At 40.4% G+C, this 26,334-nt stretch overlaps 1 protein-coding gene across 1 annotated transcript; it reads left to right on the top strand.

Moving 5' to 3' along the window:
- The first annotated feature begins 415 nt into the window (after positions 1–415).
- LOC117333821 lies at positions 416–26,334 on the top strand. Its single transcript, XM_033893233.1, has 5 exons — positions 416–879; positions 21,078–21,168; positions 21,958–22,140; positions 24,284–24,448; positions 25,193–26,334. Exons 1-5 carry the CDS (start codon positions 559–561, stop codon positions 25,399–25,401), a joined length of 969 nt encoding a protein of 322 aa, XP_033749124.1. The 5' UTR covers positions 416–558; the 3' UTR covers positions 25,402–26,334.

Genomic DNA, 26,334 nt, shown 5'->3' with positions numbered 1-26,334 from the left:
AAGTGTGTAGATTATTGGATGTAGTACAGACACCAGACAGCGCTTACAGTGTGTTTTTCTCATCTTGCGCTTAAACACCGTCATTTATATTATGTGATGCCTATCTCAAGGTTTGTGGATACATGAGACACAGGGGTCCCCGATCACATTGGAGACTATCTGTTCTGTATTACGTGTTTTATTTGTGTATGGTATTAAGATATTCTCTCTTGTCTTACGACTGTCTCTTTTATATTATGTATTTTATTAATGCTTAGTTCTAAGAAATTCTCTCTTTTCTTACGACATAAATTCTCTTTAAAACCTTTTCAACAGAAACATCTGTTGTTAAAACATTCATCTGAAGACAATTTGTTTTTGTTGTAGGATTTACGCCACACCTACCAAAATGAATTAATCGATTACGAAGGTTTCATCGGATTTTGAAATTGCGAACCTTGTATTTTCTGTATTGGAATAAAGGGTGTAGTTTATTCCATTACATCTTTACTGTCTGAAGACATTGGTATTGGAATCCATCTTAAATCTGTGTCGAGATTCTCCCATCGTTAGCTGACGATGTTTGTCCGAGGAATGATTATATTGACAATGCCCGTGCTAGTTTTTCTAAATGTGAGTGTTTCTGATAATGATGTCACAATCCTGAATAATGTGAAGTACGTACACGGGTTTAAGTTACGTACTGGAGTGTTCCGTGTGTTTGATAACTCGTCTTATACTGGATGTGTTAGAGAATGTCTACTTCGCCGACACTGCCTAGCGATAACGTATCACCTTACAGATATCTACTGCCACCTAGGGAGCCAGGCCAATGACCTTGAAATGGTCAGTGATAACAAGATGATATCCAGCCACCCTATAGAATGGGATCCACCCAAGGTAAAAATAGTTTATCTTCTTTGCGCCTGTCGTTAATATTGGCAATCTCCGTAAGAAATGTCTTGATATAAAAGATTTCAAAATAAATATTGGAAACATAGGTAACTCTTTAAAAATCGGAACTGTTCTCAAACTCCTATTGAAAAAAAAACATGTTTATAAAAAACAAATTGTAGTATGATGTTTGACTGCATGTTTTACATCGGTAAAATTGTGGATATCCTTGTCCAGGGTAAGAGAATAACCGATCTCTTTGTGCGGTATTTAGTCAGGCGCGTTCGATACTTGTTGAGATACCTAGTGGTTCTGCGTTCGAAACCTGTTGATATGCCTAGTGGTTCTGCGTTCGATATCTGTTGAGATGCCTAGTGGTTCTGCGTTCGATACTTGTTGAGATACCTAGTGGTTCTGCGTTCGATACCTGTTGAGATACCTAGTGGTTCTGCGTTCGATACCTGTTGAGATGCCTAGTGGTTCTGCGTTCGATACTTGTTTGAGATACACATATATGTACCTAGTGGTTCTGCGTTCGATACCTGTTGAGATGCCTAGTGGTTCTGCGTTTGATACTTGTTGAGATACCTAGTGGTTCTGCGTTCGATACTTGTTTGAGATACACATATATGTACCTAGTGGTTCTGCGTTCGATACCTGTTGAGATACCTAGTGGTTCCGTTGTCACCAATCAAGTTCACATTTGGATTTGATCTAGATTTGTAGTTTTGTATAACGCGTCGTCAATGAAGCAGAAGACGTTTACATTCTCCGGAAGGGGTCTCCATGTAAATATATCTCTCTGTTTATATTCATATTTTATCGTTTTGAGTTTGAATTATTGTTGCAGTATTGTGTTGATATTTTCTTTTTTTATCATAACCAAACAGCCCCGCCAATGCGTGGAATAGCAGAACAATGTCCAGGCTGTATTAACATTCGGATCTCTCTGGTTTTATCCATCACATTTTGTTTGCAATGCATTTCCCCAATTGTACCTCTTCGATAGTGACTTCACAGCAATCAAACAAATTTTAAAATATGGATGTTGTGGGATGCACATAGCCTAAAATTCAATAATTTCTAAAGATATAGGATATTTTTAAAAGAACGAGAAATATGCGCTATATATTCAAAATTGGCGCAACTATTCATTCTGGGAAGTCTGGACAGATATGATAGGTGATATATGCAGTAGATGTTTCAATACAATAGACACCAGCCCCAGTAATCCCCTGAGGAGGGTTAAGGTGGTAGATGTTTCAATGCAATAGACACCAGCCCCCAGTAATCCCCTGTGGAAGGTTAAGGCGGTAGATGTTTCAATGCAATAGACACCAGCCCCCAGTAATCCCCTGAGGAGGGTTAAGGTGGTAGATGTTTCAATGCAATAGACACCAGCCCCCAGTAATCCCCTGTGGAAGGTTAAGGTGGTAGATGTTTCAATGCAATAGACACCAGCCCCCAGTAATCCCCTGTGGAAGGTTAAGGTGGTAGATGTTTCAATGCAATAGACACCAGCCCCCAGTAATCCCCTGTGGAAGGTTAAGGTGGTAGATGTTTCAATGCAATAGACACCAGCCCCCAGTAATCCCCTGTGGAAGGTTAAGGTGGTAGATGTTTCAATGCAATAGACACCAGCCCCCAGTAATCCCAAGTGGAAGATTAAGGTGGTAGATGTTTTAATGCCATGTACACCAGCCCCAAGTAATCCCCAGTGGAAGGTTAAGGTGGTAGATGTTTCAATGCCATGTACACCAGCCCCAAGTAATCCCCAGTGGAAGGTTAAGGTGTTAGATGTTTCAATGCCATGTACACCAGCCCCAAGTAATCCCCAGTGGAAGGTTAAGGTGGTAGATGTTTCAATGCCATGTACACCAGCCCCAGTAATCCCCTGTGGAAGGTTAAGGTGGTAGATGTGTCAATACCATGTACACCAGCCCCAGTAATCCCCAGTGGAGGGTTAAGGTGGTAGATGTTTCAATACCATGTACACCAGCCCCAGTAATCCCCTGTGGAAGGTTAAGGTGGTAGATGTGTCAATACCATGTACACCAGCCCCAGTAATCCCCAGTGGAGGGTTAAGGTGGTAGATGTTTCAATGCCATATACACCAGCCCCAGTAATCCCCTGAGGAGGGTTAAGGTGGTAGATGTTTCAATGCCATGGTAGATGTGTCAATACCATGTACACCAGCCCCAGTAATCCCCAGTGGAGGGTTAAGGTGGTAGATGTTTCAATACCATGTACACCAGCCCCAGTAATCCCCTGTGGAAGGTTAAGGTGGTAGATGTTTCAATGCCACAGACACCAGCCCCAGTGGGTTAAGGTGGTAGATGTTTCAATGCCATATACACCAGCCCCAGTAATCCCCTGAGGAGGGTTAAGGTGGTAGATGTTTCGATGCCATATACACCAGCCCCAGTGGGTTAAGGTGGTAGATGTTTCAATGCCATATACACCAGCCCCAGTAATCCCCTGAGGAGGGTTAAGGTGGTAGATGTTTCGATGCCATATACACCAGCCCCAGTGGGTTAAGGTGGTAGATGTTTCAATGCCATATACACCAGACCCAGTGGGTTAAGGTGGTAGATGTTTCAATGCCATATACACCAGACCCAGTGGGTTAAGGTGGTAGATGTTTCAATGCCATATACACCAGACCCAGTTGCTAGAAGCTAAAAAAAAAGTCAAGTGATAAAAACATCAATATTATATCTCCCGCCACCCTACACAATGTATTCATTGATCAAATCCAGCAACCATTTGTTTAAGTTTCGGAAGCACTACCTCCATTGACAGAACAAAATTGTATTGACATGGAAACGAAATTCAACTTCAAAATCGATAACAGGATGACAGAGGAAGGACAAGATAGAGGTGTACATGGAGATCATGGAAAGAGGACAAGAAAGTTATCGACGTTCAAACTCCAACTGTCGCCTGCTTCAGAGGCGGCGACATTCGCTAAGAAAATCTAGATAAATGTAGGCGACAACCACCATGTAGAGGCGACAATCGCTGTGGAATAAAACAAGATAAATACAAAAATAAAAAAATAAAAAAAGAGTATAGGCGACAACCGAAAAAAAATGAGGACCAAGATGGTGACAGGGAAAACACCAATCATATCATATCAACGATTATCGAACACAAACAAACGTGGCCGAGACATTGATCAGCATTCGACTTGTATGGAATGAATGGGATATCTGGAGAAACAAGCCTTGGAATAGTTAATCAACTGGAACGTTTTAATTACTTTATCGAAGTAGCGAACTAATGCAGCGAATCGTTGAATTAATGAAGCCACTATTGTTATGTACTAGGTAGATCATATTGCATAACGGTTACTTAAACATTTAATGTTACGTGGATACGAACTAGACAACAATTACACATAGATAGAGGGTACACAACCAGTTGTCGTTGTAAACAGTATTGATCCCATAACCACGCTTGTTTCACAACTGATATGGCACGTGATAAAATTCGTAGCAGTGTGTTATTGTTTTTGTTTACACACCGCGGTGTGTAACCACTTTCTAAGCCTCCGATTGGTCATTTGTGACCTCCAACGAATCTGATTGGCTAACCTCTGGCCTTTGACCACGGACTATTTTTACTACTCTCACTTATCTTCTCTTTTTTTTGCCGTCTGTCTTCAAAAGATCAGCATGGACACGTTTTGATGATTTTTTGGTGCTCAACATTAGCATATTAAACTGGGTGAGAGGGGTCCCCGGGTGTCCTCATGGAAATGTCGATTAATCTGGGGTTTGAGTCGTACGAAATATAATTTGATGGTAAAATAGACGACGGAAGCGAGATATTGCATCGATTATAGGCCTACAAGTAGCGAATTAAAACTGACACCCCCCCCCCCCCCCCCCCCCCTTGATTCTAGATATGCAGTGGATCCCGATAGCAATGAATGAATTATCAAAACAATGAACAAATGTAATACAAAATGGTTATATCGCTGTCTCTAAATCGTAGTCATTTGAATGAAACGGTCGCACCATCTAACGTAACTGTTAGGCAGCTTCCCTTTTAGTTGGGTGTCATTCGGTACGGACCAGGAAAAAAAAACCGAATACACACAAGTTTTCTTAGCATCCACTTACCTTTATTACGAATATATTTATCCCAAACACAAAACTTTAAAAATCATCTTGGAATATTTGTCTCATGTCACTAAACTGACGAGATTTCTTGTAAACACACTGACAAACGTAAACTAGGTCTACATAACCATTTTATAACTGTTAGGCCTATATTGCTCAACACTCCAGCTCTCGGTTTCCGAAATATTTATTAACATGCACGATGTCTTGAATGAATAAATCTCAGAATGAACATTTAACATCACAATAACCAGTAATAGCATACCTACAAAATCCAGGAAAGGACAGATAATTGAATCTGACCATGATTAGTCTAATATTTAGCGGTGACGTTCAACTTCGCGATGACGGTGTCGTCTTCTAATATTTCGAGCGGAGCTATTTAAACAAGTTACCTATTAATAAATTACACAGATACAAGGACTTTCAAACTTATATTTCGTTTTGTGAAATAATATCATTTAAAAATATAGTACAGAAGATATGAGTCGTGCATCTAAAATAGATGATAAGCTTTCGTTCATAACGACCTATATTTTGTCCCGTAGTGATTTGGTTCACGGAATTTAGTTGCTACGTTGGGAGAATTTGAACTTGACATGCTTACATTTGTAAGTAAAGAAGTTATGGGATAAACAAGTTCCCCTACTCGTGACGATTGTTTATCATTTTTATCCAACTCTCGTTAGTTAATTTTCTAATTTTGAAAAGACACTCGCTAAAGCTCGTGTCTTTTCAAAACTAGAAAATTAACTAACTCGAGTTGGATAAAAATGATAAACAATCTCCACTCGTTGGGGAACCTCTATGTATTTCACTCTAGTTAGCTATGTTTTCAAAAGTTACATAAAACACAAGCTTTAGCGAGTTTTTTTTTTAGCAACTTTCCTAACTAAAAATCCTAACGATATTGAAAGAAATACCATATACAACAACCACGAGTTGTTATGAGCTGTTTCTACCACAATATAAAAGTTTTTTTTGTGGATAGATTGACCTGTTTTGTGTCAGTTGGGGTGTAAGGATATGACCTATGAGAAATGCCGCTAATCAAAATTCCAAGAATTTGCTCTTTCCCCTGCTTGGCCCTGCGGAGTCAACTCCAATATATTTACCATTGTATGGTACTGCCACTATATAACCCTACCAATTCAGTTGCGAGTTCACCAGCTTATGAACTGCCAACTGAAATTTGAATTTGAAAATTTCAAAAAAAAATCGCACGACAAATAAAAAATTGCAGATGGTAAATATAAGCATTGAACGGCTTTCAGTTGGCATTCATAGTCAATATGAATGCCAACTGAAAGCCGTTCAATGCTTAAATATTCACCATTGTATGGCACTGCCACTATATAACCCTACCAATTCAGTTGCGAGTTCACCAGCTTATGAACTGCCAACTGAAATTTGAATTTGAAAATTTCAAAAAAAATCGCATGACAAATAAAAAATCGCAGATGGTAAATATAAGCATTGAACGGTTTTCAGTTGACATTCATAGTCAATATGAATGCCAACTGAAAGCCGTTCAATGCTTAAATACAATGTATGTACAATATTGAATCCCACCACCCAAATATGCGTCTATTCAAATATGAATGTTACAGCAGTTCTACAGTAATATCGCAAAGATTGCTCTTTTAGACTCGCTCTCCCGGAGTAGAAAATATGGTAAGTACTTAAACAACTCGCATAGACAATAGAAACACTAGCAGTATTGGAAGACTCAAGCGGAAAAAATCACATTTTTATGGTTTCTGTTGCACGTAGTTTTTATGCTGTTCATACACTATCGTAAACACACCACAGACAATTTGTTAACATGTTGAATACTTCAAATGTAAGCTGAGTATTTGTTCTGTTTGTGTACAGTTTTTTTTAATTTTTTTTTCTTCAAATTTTGCAAATTAATAAATATCAAGGTCATTTTGGTTTCTAGTTAAATACAAATGTATAGTTAAAAACTACTAACTCGTCCTACCTCATACAAAAGGTATTCATTTTACACCATGTGGTGAAAAGGTTTTAAATATGAGAGTTTCGATGATATGTCCGATGAAGAGGAGTATTTGACAATATTTAACAATGGTAATGATATGGATGCTACTCGAGTCTTTCTGTGGTGCAGGTATTGATCCAAACACCTATATACAAGTATCTAATGGGTTATATCGCGCAACACATCGTGCACCTTGTCAGTATTCTTGAATTATCAGGTAAATACATCTCTACATTATTCTGTGAACGTCTCGACATTTTTCTGACGGGTTTATATTTTCTGGCCGTCTGTAGTGATCGCAAATAGAGAGAAAATAAATATCACGCGAATAATATCGACTATGTAGTATGTCTTACTACATGATTAGGTAAGATTACGGAGTGAATTTCACATTTTTCAAAGTCAGACCAAAAATCATTAACGAAACTCTCTATTCCTCAGAGGTCATATTACCGTCATACAAAGTTACTGTTTTCTGCTCAGGCATGTGAAGGAACAGGAGAAACACATTCCTATCCCTACAGGAATCGAACCCTGGTCTCCGGCTCTACCTCAAGAGTCAAATGTTACCAATGTACTCCGTGTTACCAATGTACTCCGTGTTACCAATGTACGCCGTGTTACCAATGTACGCCGTGTTACCAATGTACGCCGTGTTACCAATTCACGCCGTGTTACCAATGTACGCCGTGTTACCAATGTACGCCGTGTTACCAATTCACGCCGTGTTACCAATTCACGCCGTGTTACCAATGTACGCCGTGTTACTAATGTACGTCGTGTTACCAATGTACGCCGTGTTACCAATGTACGCCGTGTTACCAATGTACGCCGTGATACCAATGTACGCCGTGCTACTAATGTACGCCGTGTTTCCAATGTACGACGTGTTACCAATGTACTCCGTGTTACCAATGTACTCCGTGTTACCAATTCACGCCGTGTTACCAATTCACGCCGTGTTACCAATGTACGCCGTGTTACTAATGTACGTCGTGTTACCAATGTACGCCGTGTTACCAATGTACGCCGTGTTACCAATGTACGCCGTGATACCAATGTACGCCGTGCTACTAATGTACGCCGTGTTTCCAATGTACGACGTGTTACCAATGTACTCCGTGTTACCAATGTACTCCGTGTTACCAATGTACGCCGTGTTACCAATGTACGCCGTGTTACCAATGTACGCCGTGTTACCAATTCACGCCGTGTTACCAATTCACGCCGTGTTACCAATGTACGCCGTGTTACTAATGTACGTCGTGTTTCCAATGTACGCCGTGTTACCAATGTACGCCGTGTTACCAATGTACGCCGTGTTACCAATGTACTCCGTGTTACCAATGTACGCCGTGCTACTAATGTACGCCGTGTTACCAATGTACTCCGTGTTACCAATGTACGCCGTGTTACCGATGTACGCCGTGTTACCAATGTACGCCGTGTTACCAATGTACACCATGTTACCAATATACGCCGTGTTACCAATGTAGGCAGTGTTACCAATGTACGCCGTGTTACCAATGTACGCCGTGTTACCAATGTAGTCCGTGTTACCAATGTACGCCGTGTTACCAATGTACGCCGTGTTACCAATGTACGCCGTGTTACCAATGTACTCCGTGTTACCAATGTACGCCGTATTACCAATGTACGCCGTGTTACCGATGTATGCCGTGTTACCAATGTACGCCGTGTTACCAATGTACGCCGTGTTACCAATGTACGCCGTGTTACAGATGTACGCCGTGTTACCAATGTACGCCGTGTTACCAATGTACGCCGTGTTACCAATGTACGGCGTGTTACCAATGTACTCCGTGTTACCAATGTACGCCGTGTTACCAATGTACTCCGTGTTACCAATTCACGCCGTGTTACCAATATACGCCGTGTTACCAATGTACGCTGTGTTACCGATGTTCGCCGTGTTACCGATGTACTCCGTGTTACCAATTCACGCCGGGTTACCAATGTACGCCGTGTTACCAATGTACTCCGTGTTACCAATGTACGCCGTGTTACCAATGTACTCCGTGTTACCAATTCACGCCGTGTTACCAATGTACGCCGTGTTACCAATGTACTCCGTGTTACCAATGTACGCCGTGTTACCAATGTACTCCATGTTACCAATTCACGCCGTGTTACCAATGTACGCCGTGTTACCAATGCACGCTGTGTTACCGATGTTCGCCGTGTTACCAATGGACGCCGTGTTACCAATGTACTCCATGTTACCAATATACGCCGTGTTACCAATGTACGCCGTGTTACCAATGTACGCCGTGTTACCAATGTACGCCGTGTTACCAATGTACGCCGTGTTACCAATGTACGCCGTGTTACCGATGTACGCCGTGTTACCAATGTACGCCGTGTTACCAATGTACGCCGTGATACCAATGTACGCCTTGTTACTAGTGTACGCCGTGTTACCAATGTACGCCGTGTTACTAATGTACTCCGTGTTACCAATGTACGCCGTGTTACCAATTCACGCCGTGTTACCAATGTACGCCGTGTTACCAATGTACGCCGTGTTACCAATTCACGCCGTGTTACCAATGTACGCCGTGTTACCAATTCACGCCGTGTTACCAATTCACGCCGTGTTACCAATTCACGCCGTGTTACCAATGTACGCCGTGTTACCAATGTACACCGTGTTACCAATTCACGCCGTGTTACCAATGTACGCCGTGTTACCAATGTACGCCGTGTTACCAATGTACTCCGTGTTACCAATGTACGCCGTGTTACCAATGTACGCCGTGTTACCAATGTACACCATGTTACCAATGTACTCCGTGTTACCAATGTACTCCGTGTTACCAATGTACTCCGTGTTACCAATGTACTCCGTGTTACCAATTCACGCCGTGTTACCAATGTACGCCGTGTTACCAATGTACGCCGTGTTACCAATGTACTCCGTGTTACCAATGTACGCAGTGTTACCAATGTACGCCGTGTTACCAATGTACGCCGTGTTACCAATGTACTCCATGTTACCAATATACGCCGTGTTACCAATGTACGCCGTGTTACCAGTGTACGCCGTGTTACCAATGCACTCCGTGTTACCAATGTACGCCGTGTTACTGATGTACGCCGTGTTACCAATGTACGCCGTGTTACCAATGTACTCCATGTTACCAATATACGCCGTGTTACCAATGTACGCCGTGTTACCAATGTACGCCGTGTTACCAATGTACGCCGTGTTACCGATGTACGCCGTGTTACCAATGTACGCCGTGTTACCAATGTACGCCGTGTTACCAATGTACGCCTTGTTACTAATGTACGCCGTGTTACCAATGTACGCCGTGTTACCAATGTACTCCGTGTTACCAATGTACGCCGTGTTACCAATTCACGCCGTGCTACCAATGTACGCCGTGTTACCAATGTACACCGTGTTACCAATTCACGCCGTGTTACCAATGTACGCCGTGTTACCAATGTACGCCGTGTTACCAATGTACTCCGTGTTACCAATGTACGCCGTGTTACCAATGTACTCCGTGTTACCAATGTACGCCGTGTTACCAATGTACGCCGTGTTACCAATGTACGCCGTGTTACCAATGTACGCCGTGTTACCAATGTACGCCGTGTTACCGATGTACGCCGTGTTACCAATGTACGCCGTGTTACCAATGTACGCCGTGTTACCAATGTACGCCGTGTTACCGATGTACGCCGTGTTATCAATGTACGCCGTGTTACCAATGTACTCCATGTTACCAATGTACGCCGTGTTACCAATGTACGCCGTGTTACCAATGTACGCCGTGCTACCGATGTACGCCGTGTTACCGATGTACGCCGTGTTACCAATGTACGCCGTGTTACCAATGTACTCCATGTTACCAATGTACGCCGTGTTACTAAGGTACGCCGTGTTACCAATGTACGCCGTGTTACCAATTCACGCCGTGTTACCAATGTACGCCGTGTTACCAATGTACGCCGTGTTACCAATGTACGCCGTGTTACCAATGTACGCCGTGTTACCAATTCACGCCGTGTTACCAATTCACGCCGTGTTACCAATTCACGCCGTGTTACCAATGTACGCCGTGTTACCAATGTACGCCGTGTTACCAATGTACTCCGTGTTACCAATGTACGCTGTGTTACAAATGTACGCCGTGTTACTAATGTACGCTGTGTTACCAATGTACACCGTGTTACCAATTCACGCCGTGTTACCAATGTACGCCGTGTTACCAATGTACGCCGTGTTACCAATGTACGCCGTGTTACCAATGTACGCCGTGTTACCAATGTACGCCGTGTTACCGATGTACGCCGTGTTACCAATGTACGCCGTGTTACCAATGTACGCCGTGATACCAATGTACGCCTTGTTACTAATGTACGCCGTGTTACCAATGTATGCCGTGTTACCAATGTACTCCGTGTTACCAATGTACGCCGTGTTACCAATTCACGCCCTGTTACCAATGTACGCCGTGTTACCAATTCACGCCGTGTTACCAATGTACGCCGTGTTACCAATGTACGCCGTGTTACCAATGTACGCCGTGTTACCAATGTACTCCGTGTTACCAATGTACGCCGTGTTACCAATTCACGCCGTGTTACCAATGTACGCCGTGTTACCAATGTACGCCGTGTTACCAATGTACTCCGTGTTACCAATGTACGCCGTGTTACCAATGTACTCCGTGTTACCAATGTACGCCGTGTTACCAATGTACGCCGTGTTACCAATGTACGCCGTGTTACCAATGTACTCCGTGTTACCAATGTACTCCGTGTTACCAATGTACTCCGTGTTACCAATGTACGCCGTGTTACCAATGTACGCCGTGTTACCAATGTACGCCGTGTTACCAATGTACTCCATGTTACCATGTACGCCGTGTTACCAATGTACGCCGTGTTACCAATGTACTCCGTGTTACCAATGTACGCCGTGTTACCGATGTACGACGTGTTACCAATGTACGCCGTGTTACCAATGTACTCCATGTTACCAATGTACGCCGTGTTACCAATGTACGCCGTGTTACCAATGTACGCCGTGTTACCAATATACGCCGTGTTACCAATTCACGCCGTGTTACCAATGTACGCCGTGTTACCAATGTACCCCGTGTTACCAATGTACGCCGTGTTACCAATGTACGCCGTGTTACCAATTCACGCCGTGTTACCAATTCACGCCGTGTTACCAATGTACGCCGTGTTACCAATGTACGCCGTGTTACCAATGTACTCCGTGTTACCAATGTACGCTGTGTTACCAATGTACGCCGTGTTACTAATGTACGCTGTGTTACCAATGTACACCGTGTTACCAATTCACGCCGTGTTACCAATGTACGCCGTGTTACCAATGTACGCCGTGTTACCAATGTACTCCGTGTTACCAATGTACGCCGTGTTACCAATGTACGCCGTGTTACCAATGTACTCCGTGTTACCAATGTACGCCGTGTTACCAATGTACTCCATGTTACCAATGTACGCCGTGTTACCAATGTACGCCGTGTTACTAATGTACGCCGTGTTACCAATGTACGCCGTGTTACCAATGTACAACGTGTTACCAATGTACGCCGTATTACCAATGTACTCCATGTTACCAATGTACGCCGTGTTACCAATGTACGCCGTGTTACCAATGTACGCCGTGTTACCAATGTACGCCGTGTTACCGATGTACGCCGTGTTACCGATGTACGCCGTGTTACCAATGTACTCCATGTTACCAATGTACGCCGTGTTACCAATGTACGCCGTGTTACCAATGTACGCCGTGTTACCAATATACGCCGTGTTACCAATTCATGCCGTGTTACCAATGTACGCCGTGTTACCAATGTACCCCGTGTTACCAATTCACGCCGTGTTACCAATGTACGCCGTGTTACCAATGTACGCCGTGTTACCAATGTACGCCGTGTTACCAATTCACGCCGTGTTACCAATGTACGCCGTGTTACCAATGTACGCCGTGTTACCAATTCACGCCGTGTTACCAATTCACGCCGTGTTACCAATGTACTCCGTGTTACCAATGTACGCCGTGTTACCGATGTACGCCGTGTTACCAATGTACGCCGTGTTACCAATGTACTCCCTGTTACCAATTCACGCCGTGTTACCAATGTACGCCGTGTTACCAATGTACTCCGTGTTACCAATGTACGCCGTGTTACCAATGTACTCCATGTTACCAATGTACGCCGTGTTACTAAGGTACGCCGTGTTACCAATGTACGCCGTGTTACCAATTCACGCCGTGTTACCAATGTACGCCGTGTTACCAATGTACGCCGTGTTACCAATGTACGCCGTGTTACCAATTCACGCCGTGTTACCAATTCACGCCGTGTTACCAATTCACGCCGTGTTACCAATGTACGCCGTGTTACCAATGTACGCCGTGTTACCAATGTACTCCGTGTTACCAATGTACGCTGTGTTACAAATGTACGCCGTGTTACTAATGTACGCTGTGTTACCAATGTACACCGTGTTACCAATTCACGCCGTGTTACCAATGTACGCCGTGTTACCAATGTACGCCGTGTTACCAATGTACGCCGTGTTACCAATGTACGCCGTGTTACCGATGTACGCCGTGTTACCAATGTACGCCGTGTTACCAATGTACGCCGTGATACCAATGTACGCCTTGTTACTAATGTACGCCGTGTTACCAATGTATGCCGTGTTACCAATGTACTCCGTGTTACCAATGTACGCCGTGTTACCAATTCACGCCCTGTTACCAATGTACGCCGTGTTACCAATTCACGCCGTGTTACCAATGTACGCCGTGTTACCAATGTACGCCGTGTTACCAATGTACGCCGTGTTACCAATGTACTCCGTGTTACCAATGTACGCCGTGTTACCAATTCACGCCGTGTTACCAATGTACGCCGTGTTACCAATGTACGCCGTGTTACCAATGTACTCCGTGTTACCAATGTACGCCGTGTTACCAATGTACTCCGTGTTACCAATGTACGCCGTGTTACCAATGTACGCCGTGTTACCAATGTACTCCGTGTTACCAATGTACTCCGTGTTACCAATGTACTCCGTGTTACCAATGTACGCCGTGTTACCAATGTACGCCGTGTTACCAATGTACGCCGTGTTACCAATGTACTCCATGTTACCATGTACGCCGTGTTACCAATGTACGCCGTGTTACCAATGTACGCCGTGTTACCAATGTACGCCGTGTTACCGATGTACGACGTGTTACCAATGTACGCCGTGTTACCAATGTACTCCATGTTACCAATGTACGCCGTGTTACCAATGTACGCCGTGTTACCAATGTACGCCGTGTTACCAATATACGCCGTGTTACCAATTCACGCCGTGTTACCAATGTACGCCGTGTTACCAATGTACCCCGTGTTACCAATGTACGCCGTGTTACCAATGTACGCCGTGTTACCAATTCACGCCGTGTTACCAATTCACGCCGTGTTACCAATGTACGCCGTGTTACCAATGTACGCCGTGTTACCAATGTACTCCGTGTTACCAATGTACGCTGTGTTACCAATGTACGCCGTGTTACTAATGTACGCTGTGTTACCAATGTACACCGTGTTACCAATTCACGCCGTGTTACCAATGTACGCCGTGTTACCAATGTACGCCGTGTTACCAATGTACTCCGTGTTACCAATGTACGCCGTGTTACCAATGTACGCCGTGTTACCAATGTACTCCGTGTTACCAATGTACGCCGTGTTACCAATGTACTCCATGTTATCAATGTACGCCGTGTTACCAATGTACGCCGTGTTACCAATGTACGCCGTGTTACCAATGTACGCCGTGTTACCAATGTACAACGTGTTACCAATGTACGCCGTGTTACCAATGTACTCCATGTTACCAATGTACGCCGTGTTACCAATGTACGCCGTGTTACCAATGTACGCCGTGTTACCAATGTACGCCGTGTTACCGATGTACGCCGTGTTACCGATGTACGCCGTGTTACCAATGTACTCCATGTTACCAATGTACGCCGTGTTACCAATGTACGCCGTGTTACCAATGTACGCCGTGTTACCAATATACGCCGTGTTACCAATTCATGCCGTGTTACCAATGTACGCCGTGTTACCAATGTACCCCGTGTTACCAATTCACGCCGTGTTACCAATGTACGCCGTGTTACCAATGTACGCCGTGTTACCAATGTACGCCGTGTTACCAATTCACGCCGTGTTACCAATGTACGCCGTGTTACCAATGTACGCCGTGTTACCAATTCACGCCGTGTTACCAATTCACGCCGTGTTACCAATGTACTCCGTGTTACCAATGTACGCCGTGTTACCGATGTACGCCGTGTTACCAATGTACGCCGTGTTACCAATGTACTCCCTGTTACCAATTCACGCCGTGTTACCAATGTACGCCGTGTTACCAATGTACTCCGTGTTACCAATGTACGCCGTGTTACCAATGTACGCCGACATCGATTGCAAATACGTATTATAGAAGTCCTGGCATTAATCAAATTGAAGTAAAACCTGTCTATAGAATAAACCTTGTATTGCCATTTACGGCACAGCAACATGAACGTTCAATATGCAATATTGATCATGTGACTCGAAGATAAGTCTCTAATCAGGTGATTTGGTGTGAACACAATATAAGAATAGAACCAAGCATGAAAATTTACAATAATCAACACGTAGTAAATTTATTTAATTTCCTGTCGCATTTGGCTTTGGTTGATCACATATAATTTTTTATTTCTATCCTATATTTTCCACTCCCAACTTTTACTGATAGAACTAATTAAAACCTAAATAAAGCCCCTGATCCATAAATACATTAACAGTATGTAGGAAATACACTGAGGAAAGGCCTTGACTTCGCCATATGAGTGACGCCTAGTATTTATGTAAATATCAGATTGATCAGGAAAACAAGCTAAACATCAAGATAGCAAATTTTTAATTCATGTTTATACATTAAAACTATATTAAACTAAAACATCGTTCTCACATGTATATAATCAGATAATATGAAACGTAAATCGAAGCTTTATATTTTACCGCAAATTGAAAATAAAAAAAAACGGGGATAAATATGAACAACATAAAGATGTACATAAAAACCATTACAAACATAGGAGAATAAGACCAGTCGATGTTCAGGAAAGATGAATATCTTCTGCTGAGTCGACGTCACCCACTAAGTAAAAAGTCGAGGTCCTCGCCTTATTTTGAGGTGTTGGGAAATATCAGCTAGTGCATTTTGTCGTCAACGGATAATGTATACGTTAAGCAAGAACTAATGGAACGCCTGATGATGTATGTGTTAAGGAAGGTTCAATGGAACACCTGCTAATGTATATGTTAAGAAAGATTTAATGGAACACCTGATAATGTATATGTTAAGGAAGATTTAATGGAACACCTGATAATGTATGTGTATATGTTAAGGAAGATTTAATGGAACGCCTGATAATGTATATGTTAAGGAAGGTTTAATGGAACGCCTAATAATGTACATGTATATGTTAAGGAAGGTTTAATGGAACGCCTGATAATGTATATGTTAAGGAAGATTTAATGAAACGCCTGATAATGTATATGTTAAGGAAGGTTTAATGAAACGCCTGATGATGTATGTGTTAAGGAAGGTTCAATGGAACACCTGCTAATGTATATGTTAAGGAAGATTTAATGGAACACCTGATAATGTATATGTTAAGGAAGATTTAATGGAACACCTGATAATGTATATGTTAAGGAAGGTTTAATGGAACGCCTGATAATGTATGTGTTAAGGAAGATTTAATGGAACACCTGATAATGTATGTGTATATGTTAAGGAAGATTTAATGGAACGCCTGATAATGTATATGTTAAGGAAGGTTTAATGGAACGCCTAATAATGTACATGTATATGTTAAGGAAGGTTTAATGGAACACCTGATAATGTATATGTTAAGGAAGATTTAATGAAACGCCTGATAATGTATATGTTAAGGAAGGTTTAATGGAACGCCTAATAATGTACATGTATATGTTAAGGAAGGTTTAATGGAACGCCTGATAATGTATATGTTAAGGAAGATTTAATGAAACGCCTGATAATGTATATGTTAAGGAAGGTTTAATGGAACGCCTAATAATGTACATGTATATGTTAAGGAAGGTTTAATGGAACGCCTGATAATGTATACGTTAAGGAAGATTTAATGGAACGCCTGATAATGTATATGTTAAGGAAGGTTTAATGGAACGCCTGATAATGTATATGTTAAGGAAGGTTCAATGGAACGCCTGATAATGTTTGTGTTAAGGAAGGTTTAATGGAACGCCTGATAATGTATATGTTAAGGAAGGTTTAATGGAACGCCTGATAATGTATATGTTAAGGAAGGTTCAATGGAACGCCTGATAATGTTTGTGTTAAGGAAGGTTTAATGGAACGCCTGATAATGTATATGTTAAGGAAGATTTAATGGAACACCTGATAATGTATATGTTAAGTAAGAATTAATGGAACGCCTGATAATGTACATGTATATGTTAAGTAAGAATTAATGGAACGCCTGATAATGTACATGTATATGTTAAGTAAGAATTAATGGAACACCTGATAATGTATACGTTAAGGAAGATTTAATGGAACACCTGATAATGTATATGTTAAGGAAGATTTAATGAAACGCCTGATAATGTATATGTTAAGGAAGGTTTAATGGAACACCTGATAATGTATGTGTTAAGGAAGGTTTAATGGAACACCTGATAATGTATATGTTAAGGAAGATTTAATGGAACACCTGATAATGTATGTGTATATGTTAAGGAAGGTTTAATGGAACACCTGATAATGTATATGTTAAGTAAGAATTAATGGAACACCTGATAATGTATGTGTTAAGGAAGGTTCAATGGAACGCCTGATAATGTATATGTTAAGGAAGATTTAATGAAACGCCTGATAATGTATATGTTAAGGAAGGTTTAATGGAACGCCTAATAATGTACATGTATATGTTAAGGAAGGTTTAATGGAACGCCTGATAATGTATACGTTAAGGAAGATTTAATGGAACGCCTGATAATGTATATGTTAAGGAAGATTTAATGAAACGCCTGATAATGTATATGTTAAGGAAGGTTTAATGGAACGCCTGATAATGTATATGTTAAGGAAGGTTCAATGGAACGCCTGATAATGTATATGTTAAGGAAGGTTTAATGGAACGCCTGATAATGTATATGTTAAGGAAGGTTTAATGGAACACCTGATAATGTATATGTTAAGGAAGGTTTAATGGAACACCTGATAATGTATATGTTAAGGAAGGTTTAATGGAACGCCTGATAATGTATGTGTTAAGGAAGGTTTAATGGAACGCCTGATAATGTATATGTTAAGGAAGATTTAATGGAACGCCTGATAATGTATATGTTAAGGAAGATTTAATGGAACGCCTGATAATGTATATGTTAAGGAAGATTTAATGGAACGCCTGATAATGTATATGTTAAGGAAGGTTCAATGGAACGCCTGATAATGTTTGTGTTAAGGAAGATTTAATGGAACGCCTGATAATGTATATGTTAAGGAAGGTTTAATGGAACGCCTGATAATGTATGTGTTAAGGAAGGTTTAATGGAACGCCTGATAATGTATGTGTTAAGGAAGATTTAATGGAACGCCTGATAATGTATATGTTAAGTAAGAATTAATGGAACGCCTGATAATGTATATGTTAAGGAAGATTTAATGGAACACCTGATAATGTATATGTTAAGGAAGGTTTAATGGAACGCCTGATAATGTATGTGTTAAGGAAGGTTTAATGGAACGCCTGATAATGTATGTGTTAAGGAAGGTTTAATGGAACACCTGATAATGTATATGTTAAGGAAGATTCAATGGAACGCCTGATAATGTATATGTTAAGGAAGATTTAATGGAACACCTGATAATGTATATGTTAAGGAAGGTTTAATGGAACGCCTGATAATGTATGTGTTAAGGAAGGTTTAATGGAACACCTGATAATGTATATGTTAAGGAAGATTCAATGGAACGCCTGATAATGTATATGTTAAGGAAGATTTAATGGAACGCCTGATAATGTATATGTTAAGGAAGATTTAATGGAACGCCTGATAATGTATGTGTTAAGGAAGGTTTAATGGAACGCCTGATAATGTATGTGTTAAGGAAGGTTTAATGGAACGCCTGATAATGTATATGTTAAGGAAGATTTAATGGAACACCTGATAATGTATATGTTAAGGAAGATTTAATGGAACGCCTGATAATGTATATGTTAAGTAAGAATTAATGGAACGCCTGATAATGTATATGTTAAGGAAGATTTAATGGAACACCTGATAATGTATATGTTAAGGAAGATTTAATGGAACGCCTGATAATGTATATGTTAAGGAAGGTTTAATGGAACACCTGATAATGTATATGTTAAGGAAGATTTAATGGAACGCCTGATAATGTATGTGTTAAGTAAGAATTAATGGAACGCCTGATAATGTATACGTTAAGGAAGATTTAATGGAACACCTGATAATGTATATGTTAAGGAAGGTTTAATGGAACACCTGATAATGTATATGTTAAGGAAGATTTAATGGAACGACTGATAATGTACATGTTAAGGAAGATTTAATGGAACGCCTGATAATGTATACGTTAAGGAAGGTTTAATGGAACGCCTGATAATGTATATGTTAAGGAAGATTTAATGGAACACCTGATGATGTATATGTTAAGGAAGATTTAATGGAACGCCTGATAATGTATATGTTAAGGAAGATTTAATGGAACGCCTGATAATGTATGTGTTAAGGAAGGTTTAATGGAACGCCTGATAATGTATATGTTAAGGAAGGTTTAATGGAACGCCTTATAATGTATATGTTAAGGAATGTTCTATGTAACATCTGATAATGTATACGTTAATGAATGTTCAATGTAACATCTGATAATGTATATGTTAAGGAAGGTTCAATGGAACGCCTTATAATGTACACATCAAATATCAATGATGGAATATACACATGGCCGCAATTTTTCACTAGTTACAAAATGTCGATGTCTGGTTATTCGTTAGCACTATATTTTACAGGATGTTGGAGTAATCGGTCGTCAGAAACAGTGAACAATAATCTAAATACCTCGTCAAATACAGCTTCAGGCGTTACTATATTCCTAACCATATTTCAATAGATTTTGTCTTTGGTAATTTTCCTCTCTCTATTCTAGTTGCCACAGTGCCCCTTACCATATTTTCTTGTTTGATATTTTATGTGATAACAACAGAGGATACCGACATGATAATTAAACCATAATTCAAACCAAAATCGAGTGAAATATATAAACAAATGGCAGCTTTGGAGCCTTACAAGAAAGCACAAGATAAAGACCAGGCACTCCGGAAAAAAAGCGTCTTTCGTTCCATCGACCTTACCCGCCATTTGTTACCCGCCATAAGTATGTTCAAATCCAGGACAAATCCGGCAATTCCGGGTTAACCCAATGTTAAGGTTGTGACAACGGAACCACTAAGCATATCAACAAGCATCAAACACGTTTGATATTATTTCCAAACAATAACTTTTCCTGTATTTATCAACCGATATGAATTTCAGCCAGTTCCGTACGCTAACACTAGGGGGACACGAGGGTAATAAATATTAAGCTTGTTAAATCTGATTTTCTACGGCAGAAAGTTTATTTTTTAGAGGCCTCGGTAGTGTTACAGTTATATTCATACGCCAGTTGGCAGTTATGAGCTGGTAACGCCCACTGACAGTTGGTAAAGTCATATAGTGGCAATGCCATGCAGTGGTAAACGTAAAAGCATGTAATTCCTTAGAATTTAAATGATGGAATACTACATCCAGTCGTGCTACTCAGAGGTATATTGATAACTTAAATAACGTAATGAAATGCAGGGAGGGCGCGAGTGACAACTTATACCTGTTCTATTTTATAGAATACAAATGTAATTTAACACAGAAATTACATAATTTCCTTGTTTCTAGAGTATCGCAGGCAATTGCTCCGAAAACCCATGTGCCACAGGACAGAGATGTACTCAATTAACCTCGGGGAGAGTCGTCTGTGTTTATACGGGTAAGTCCGGTACAGAACAGAAATATGCGTGATAGGGTTTGAGAAACAACACAAGTCGATGCTTCCTTCTATCGTTTATTCTGCAGGAGCGTCGCCAATCAGGAAAAATATCAGAAAATAAACCCCTGTGAATACAAAGCCCTATTGTAAGACTGACAGACTAGAACCGACGTAATATCGTAATATATAGTCGGGCATTATTTAATAACAAATTGTACGCGTGTCAATAATATTAAATTATTACCCAATACATACCTGTGATTAACATGGTGTCACGTGGTCATGCTAGTATATGTCATGTCTGACCTCGAGTCAAAAGTAAAAGTAAAAGGGGTTGTCGGATGGCACAGTGGTAACACACTTGCCTTTTACCAAGGCGACTGGGGTTCGATTCCCCGATCGGACGTGAAAAGGTATGGGGTCACCTGCCCGACCACGTGGGTTTTCCCCAGGCACTCCGGTTTCCTCCCACAGTAAGACCCCTCGCGCACTTCCATCCGGGCCAACAGGCATGATTAATATAAGTAGTTTACATTTACACGATAAAAAGTTGATACGAGTATTTACGGTATGACACAGAAATAACTGTTTAAAGGTAAATTATGTATGAGACAAACGTCTTTATGGTTTATTACGGTATGAGACAGAAATACGAGTGTAAATTTAGGTAAATAATTTATGAGGCAGACGTCAGTATGGCTAATTACGTTATGAGACAGGAATGCTAGTATAGGTAAATTGATATGATCGGCTAGATCAATCTATGCATTTATACTTTCATTTTTGTAGAATGTTCAGATCCGGAGGAAGTGACGTCGTATTTTACGCCTAGTTCACGATCTGTCGGTGTGACCATTGCTTATGAATACGTTTCAAACGCTTCATCATCCGGTACATCCATCATTTTCGGAAATCCAAATATCACGTGTAAGGCTGATGGCACGTGGACGAATTCGAACTTTACAGTACTTCGTAAGTATTAATAAATTTTGCATTCTTTCACATCTTTAAATGACTCCTTCAGAACCATATAAGGTTCAGGTTCATGACTTATTATCTGCAACTTGACGATGACAGATTGTCCCTCCTTCGGCGGTGACATGTGAAGTCGTTTTGGAATTTTCAGTCATACATAGAAAGATAAGCTGGACGAATCATTCTTTGATGTTGTCTGATATACTAGTATGTAGATAGCAGGGTTAGGAATTGGCTGAACCAGTGTTGATTAAACAGCTGAACTTCACCGACCGATTTTAGATGTCATAACGTTGAAATGGTATAACATGATCGATTCAGTTTGTCAGTATGTAGCTTTAGGTAAAACAAGTCAATCAGTGGGACAAAAGGGATAAAAATGTTCAATCAAGGTTAAAACATAAACATCTATCTGAGTGTTCCGGAGGGAATAAACAGCATAATGCAATACAAACATTCACTCCATATTTCATATGCAGCACTTCATCAGAGATTATATGGACCTTAATCTCATTGTAGCATTCATGTCGGAACACTCCTGTATTTCTAACTTAATCTATATAGACCCTAACCGTATACACAATAACTCTGGTCCGTACTGTGGATTTTTAAGTTATCCTCCTATCAAACTACACAAGTAGCGTAAACCGTAACTGTTGCACATATGATAGAATACACCGCAATGTTCAAACAACACGTGGTTTCGGGGTCTGTAGATGTCCTTGGAAGCGTGTATGATTAAATATGTCTTTGGTGACATTACAGTTATCTGAGACTGGGTCAATGTAGTCTATCTATAGTTTGGAGTGTATGGACACGCCTAAGCTGGCGATTTAGATGGGCGATATATCCTGTATCTGAGCTAGAGGAGTAATACATGTATCTAAGGGAAGGTACTTTGCCAAACACAACATCATACTGAGCAGGTACATGGAGTTTGATGAGAATATTCCTGGAAGTTTCTGTAATAAAATACGGAATGATACAAAAACTAAGGTTCTTCTTTAATTTAAAAGAAGAAAAGGAGTAAAATAATCAGTCAACCCTTCTTCATTTGCGAAATTGAATAATAGCTGGAGGAGGAAACTTGAAGTCTCCTTACTTCGTCTGAGGAACATGGTAATAAGAAACAGGGTAAAAACAAAGACGTCTTTGATTGACGGACGTGATTACCAACTGTCCCGATTGGTGGACGTGATTACAAACTGTCCCGATTGGTGGACGTGATTACAAACTGTCCCGATTGGTTGAAGTGATTACAAACTGTCCCGATTGGTTGAAGTGATTACAAACTGTCCCGATTGGTTGAAGTGATTACAAACTGTCCCGATTGGTTGAAGTGATTACAAACTGTCCCGATTGGTTGAAGTGATTACAAACTGTCCCGATGGGTGGACGTGATTACAAACTGTCCCGATTTGTTGAAGTGATTACAAACTGTCCCGATTTGTTGAAGTGATTACAAACTGTCCCGATTTGTTGAAGTGATTACAAACTGTCCCGATTGGTTGAAGTGATTACAAACTGTCCCGATGGGTGGACGTGATTACAAACTGTCCCGATTAGTTGAAGTGATTACAAACTGTCCCGATTTGTTGAAGTGATTACAAACTGTCCCGATTTGTTGAAGTGATTACAAACTGTCCCGATTTGTTGACGTGATTACAAACTGTCCCGATTTGTTGAAGTGATTACAAACTGTCCCGATTTGTTGAAGTGATTACAAACTGTCCCGATTTGTTAAAGTGATTACAAACTGTCCCGATTGACGGACGTGATTACAAACTGTCCCGATTGACGGACGTGATTACAAACTGTCCCGATTTGTTGAAGTGATTACAAACTGTCCCGATTTGTTGAAGTGATTACAAACTGTCCCGATTGGTTGAAGTGATTACAAACTGTCCCGATTGGTTGAAGTGATTACAAACTGTCCCGATTGGTGGACGTGATTTATGTATATAACAGAAACAATCTTATTACAAGCCAGACTTCGATAACGGAAACTTTATTGAAAAAAGATGGAAATTTTAAACACATACTGTTTAGTTCAAGCGTTGCATTGAGTTGACCAATGAAATTAAAATATTTTCAAATGAGTATTTTCATATTAAAGTTTTGATATAATGTATATTTCCAGTGTGCCCGACAGACTTCCAAATCGTAGCAGGAGCCTATTGTATCCTGCTGGTGACAAACCAGTCTCTGACTGCTGCTGCTGGTGATACGTACTGTCAGACAAAGGGGAGCCGTCTAATTTGGATGACAAGTGTGGAAAAATTCGACACCATCGTATCTGTCATTGGTATATAAATTTACAAATATTTTCCCATTATACTGACCGAACTTCCTAAATTACTGGTACAGGTCTTCAAACATAACCTGTACTTGTTCACTACATCACCAATAGAAAGAAAGGATGGTGGATAATTCAGGACTTAATGGTTTACAGTTCAGTATATCTTCTTTCTTACCTTTTATTGTTTACCTAACATTTGATTCAATGACATTTTATGACAGCTTTGTCGTTCAGGATTAATTATACTCAATTTCAGACTCAAACATGGTAATGTATTCTAATTAAAAGTCCAAAGTAACGACACTTTTAAAAGTTCATATCTGATCTGAAATAATATAATAAACCAAAGTTTGTCCAGTTTTTATCTAGTTCTTTTTTAAACAGTTCAGATTATGGGTAGGTAGGCACCACATATTCCACACAACTGTGGCTCATAGCAAAAACCCGCTCTTCCTTTTCATAATTCTAGATGATTACCCCACGCTTTAGATTTTATCTTCATTGCAGTAATTCATCATTACAAATATGATTGTAAGCTTAAAGGTGTTCACTGTTAAGCGACATTTGATATTCTGATAGCTGCATTCATTTGCTATTTTGACCGCAGATCGCAATTTTTGTTTGATTGTTTGTTTTTTGTTTTTGTTTTCTTGTTTGTTGTTTTTTTCTGACTTATATGAAGAAACTATATATTATCTATTGATATTTTCGTCATGTACAAGAAAGCGTACACATTCCATATCATTGTAGAATTCGGAAGATACTTTTTGGCGGGATCTGACGCGGATGTTGAAGGCACATGGAGATTGCCTGACGGCGAGGAGATGACATGGGCTCACAGCCGGGCGAAAATCATCGACACGGAGAGTGAAGACTGCATTACTTATGACGATAGTTACGGCAAGCTGAGAGACTACTCCTGCACTGGAACACACTTTATTATATGCGAAATCGTATGAAACTAAACGACTTGAGGTAGAATAGGATACCGATCAGTGTAGAATTTGGTGACCTGTCTGTGTAGAATTTGGTTACCTGTCAGTGTAGAATTTGGTAACCTGTCTGTGTAAAATTTGGTTACCTGTCAGTGTAGAATTCGGTTACCTGTCAGTGTAGAATTTGGTAACCTGTCTGTGTAAAATTTGGTTACCTGTCAGTGTAGAATTCGGTTACCTGTCAGTGTAGAATTTGGTAACCTGTCTGTGTATAATTTGGTTACCTGTCAGTGTAGAATTTGGTAACCTGTCTGTGTATAATTTGGTTACCTATCAGTGTAGAATTTGGTTACCTGTCTGTGTATAATTTTGTAACCTGTCAGTGTAAAATTTGGTTACCTGTCAGTGTAGAATTGATAACCTGTCTGTGTATAATTTTGTAACCTGTCAGTGTAAAATTTGGTTACCTGTCAGTGTAGAATTTGGTAACCTGTCAGTGCAAAATTTGGTTACCTGTCAGTATAGAATTTGGTGACCTGTCAGTGTAGAATGTAGTTACCTGTCAGTGTAGAATTTGGTAACCTGTCTGTGTAGAATTTGGTAACCTGTCAGTGCAAAATTTGGTTACCTGTCAGTATAGAATTTGGTGACCTGTCAGTGTAGAATTTGGTAACCTGTCTGTGTAGAATTTGGTTACCTGTCAGTGTAGAATTTGGTTACCTGTTTATGTAGAATTCGGTTACCTGTCAGTGTAGAAAATTTGTTGTGGGACCAACGTTTTCCTCAACGTCAGGAAGGACGGAAAGATATAAACAATTTGGATATATAAGGAACAATGCAAATCATTGGTGAAACTACTATTAAATAGATATTGAATTTTACTGAGAATTCGCAAATGATGAACTGAATCTTCGATTTGAAACAATCATCAGCATTACAATTTATGAAATGATAATT

Source organism: Pecten maximus, chromosome 9 (genome assembly GCF_902652985.1).
Source record: "Pecten maximus chromosome 9, xPecMax1.1, whole genome shotgun sequence".
Taxonomy (NCBI): domain Eukaryota; kingdom Metazoa; phylum Mollusca; class Bivalvia; order Pectinida; family Pectinidae; genus Pecten; species Pecten maximus.
This window is presented reverse-complemented; position numbering and strand designations above follow the sequence as displayed.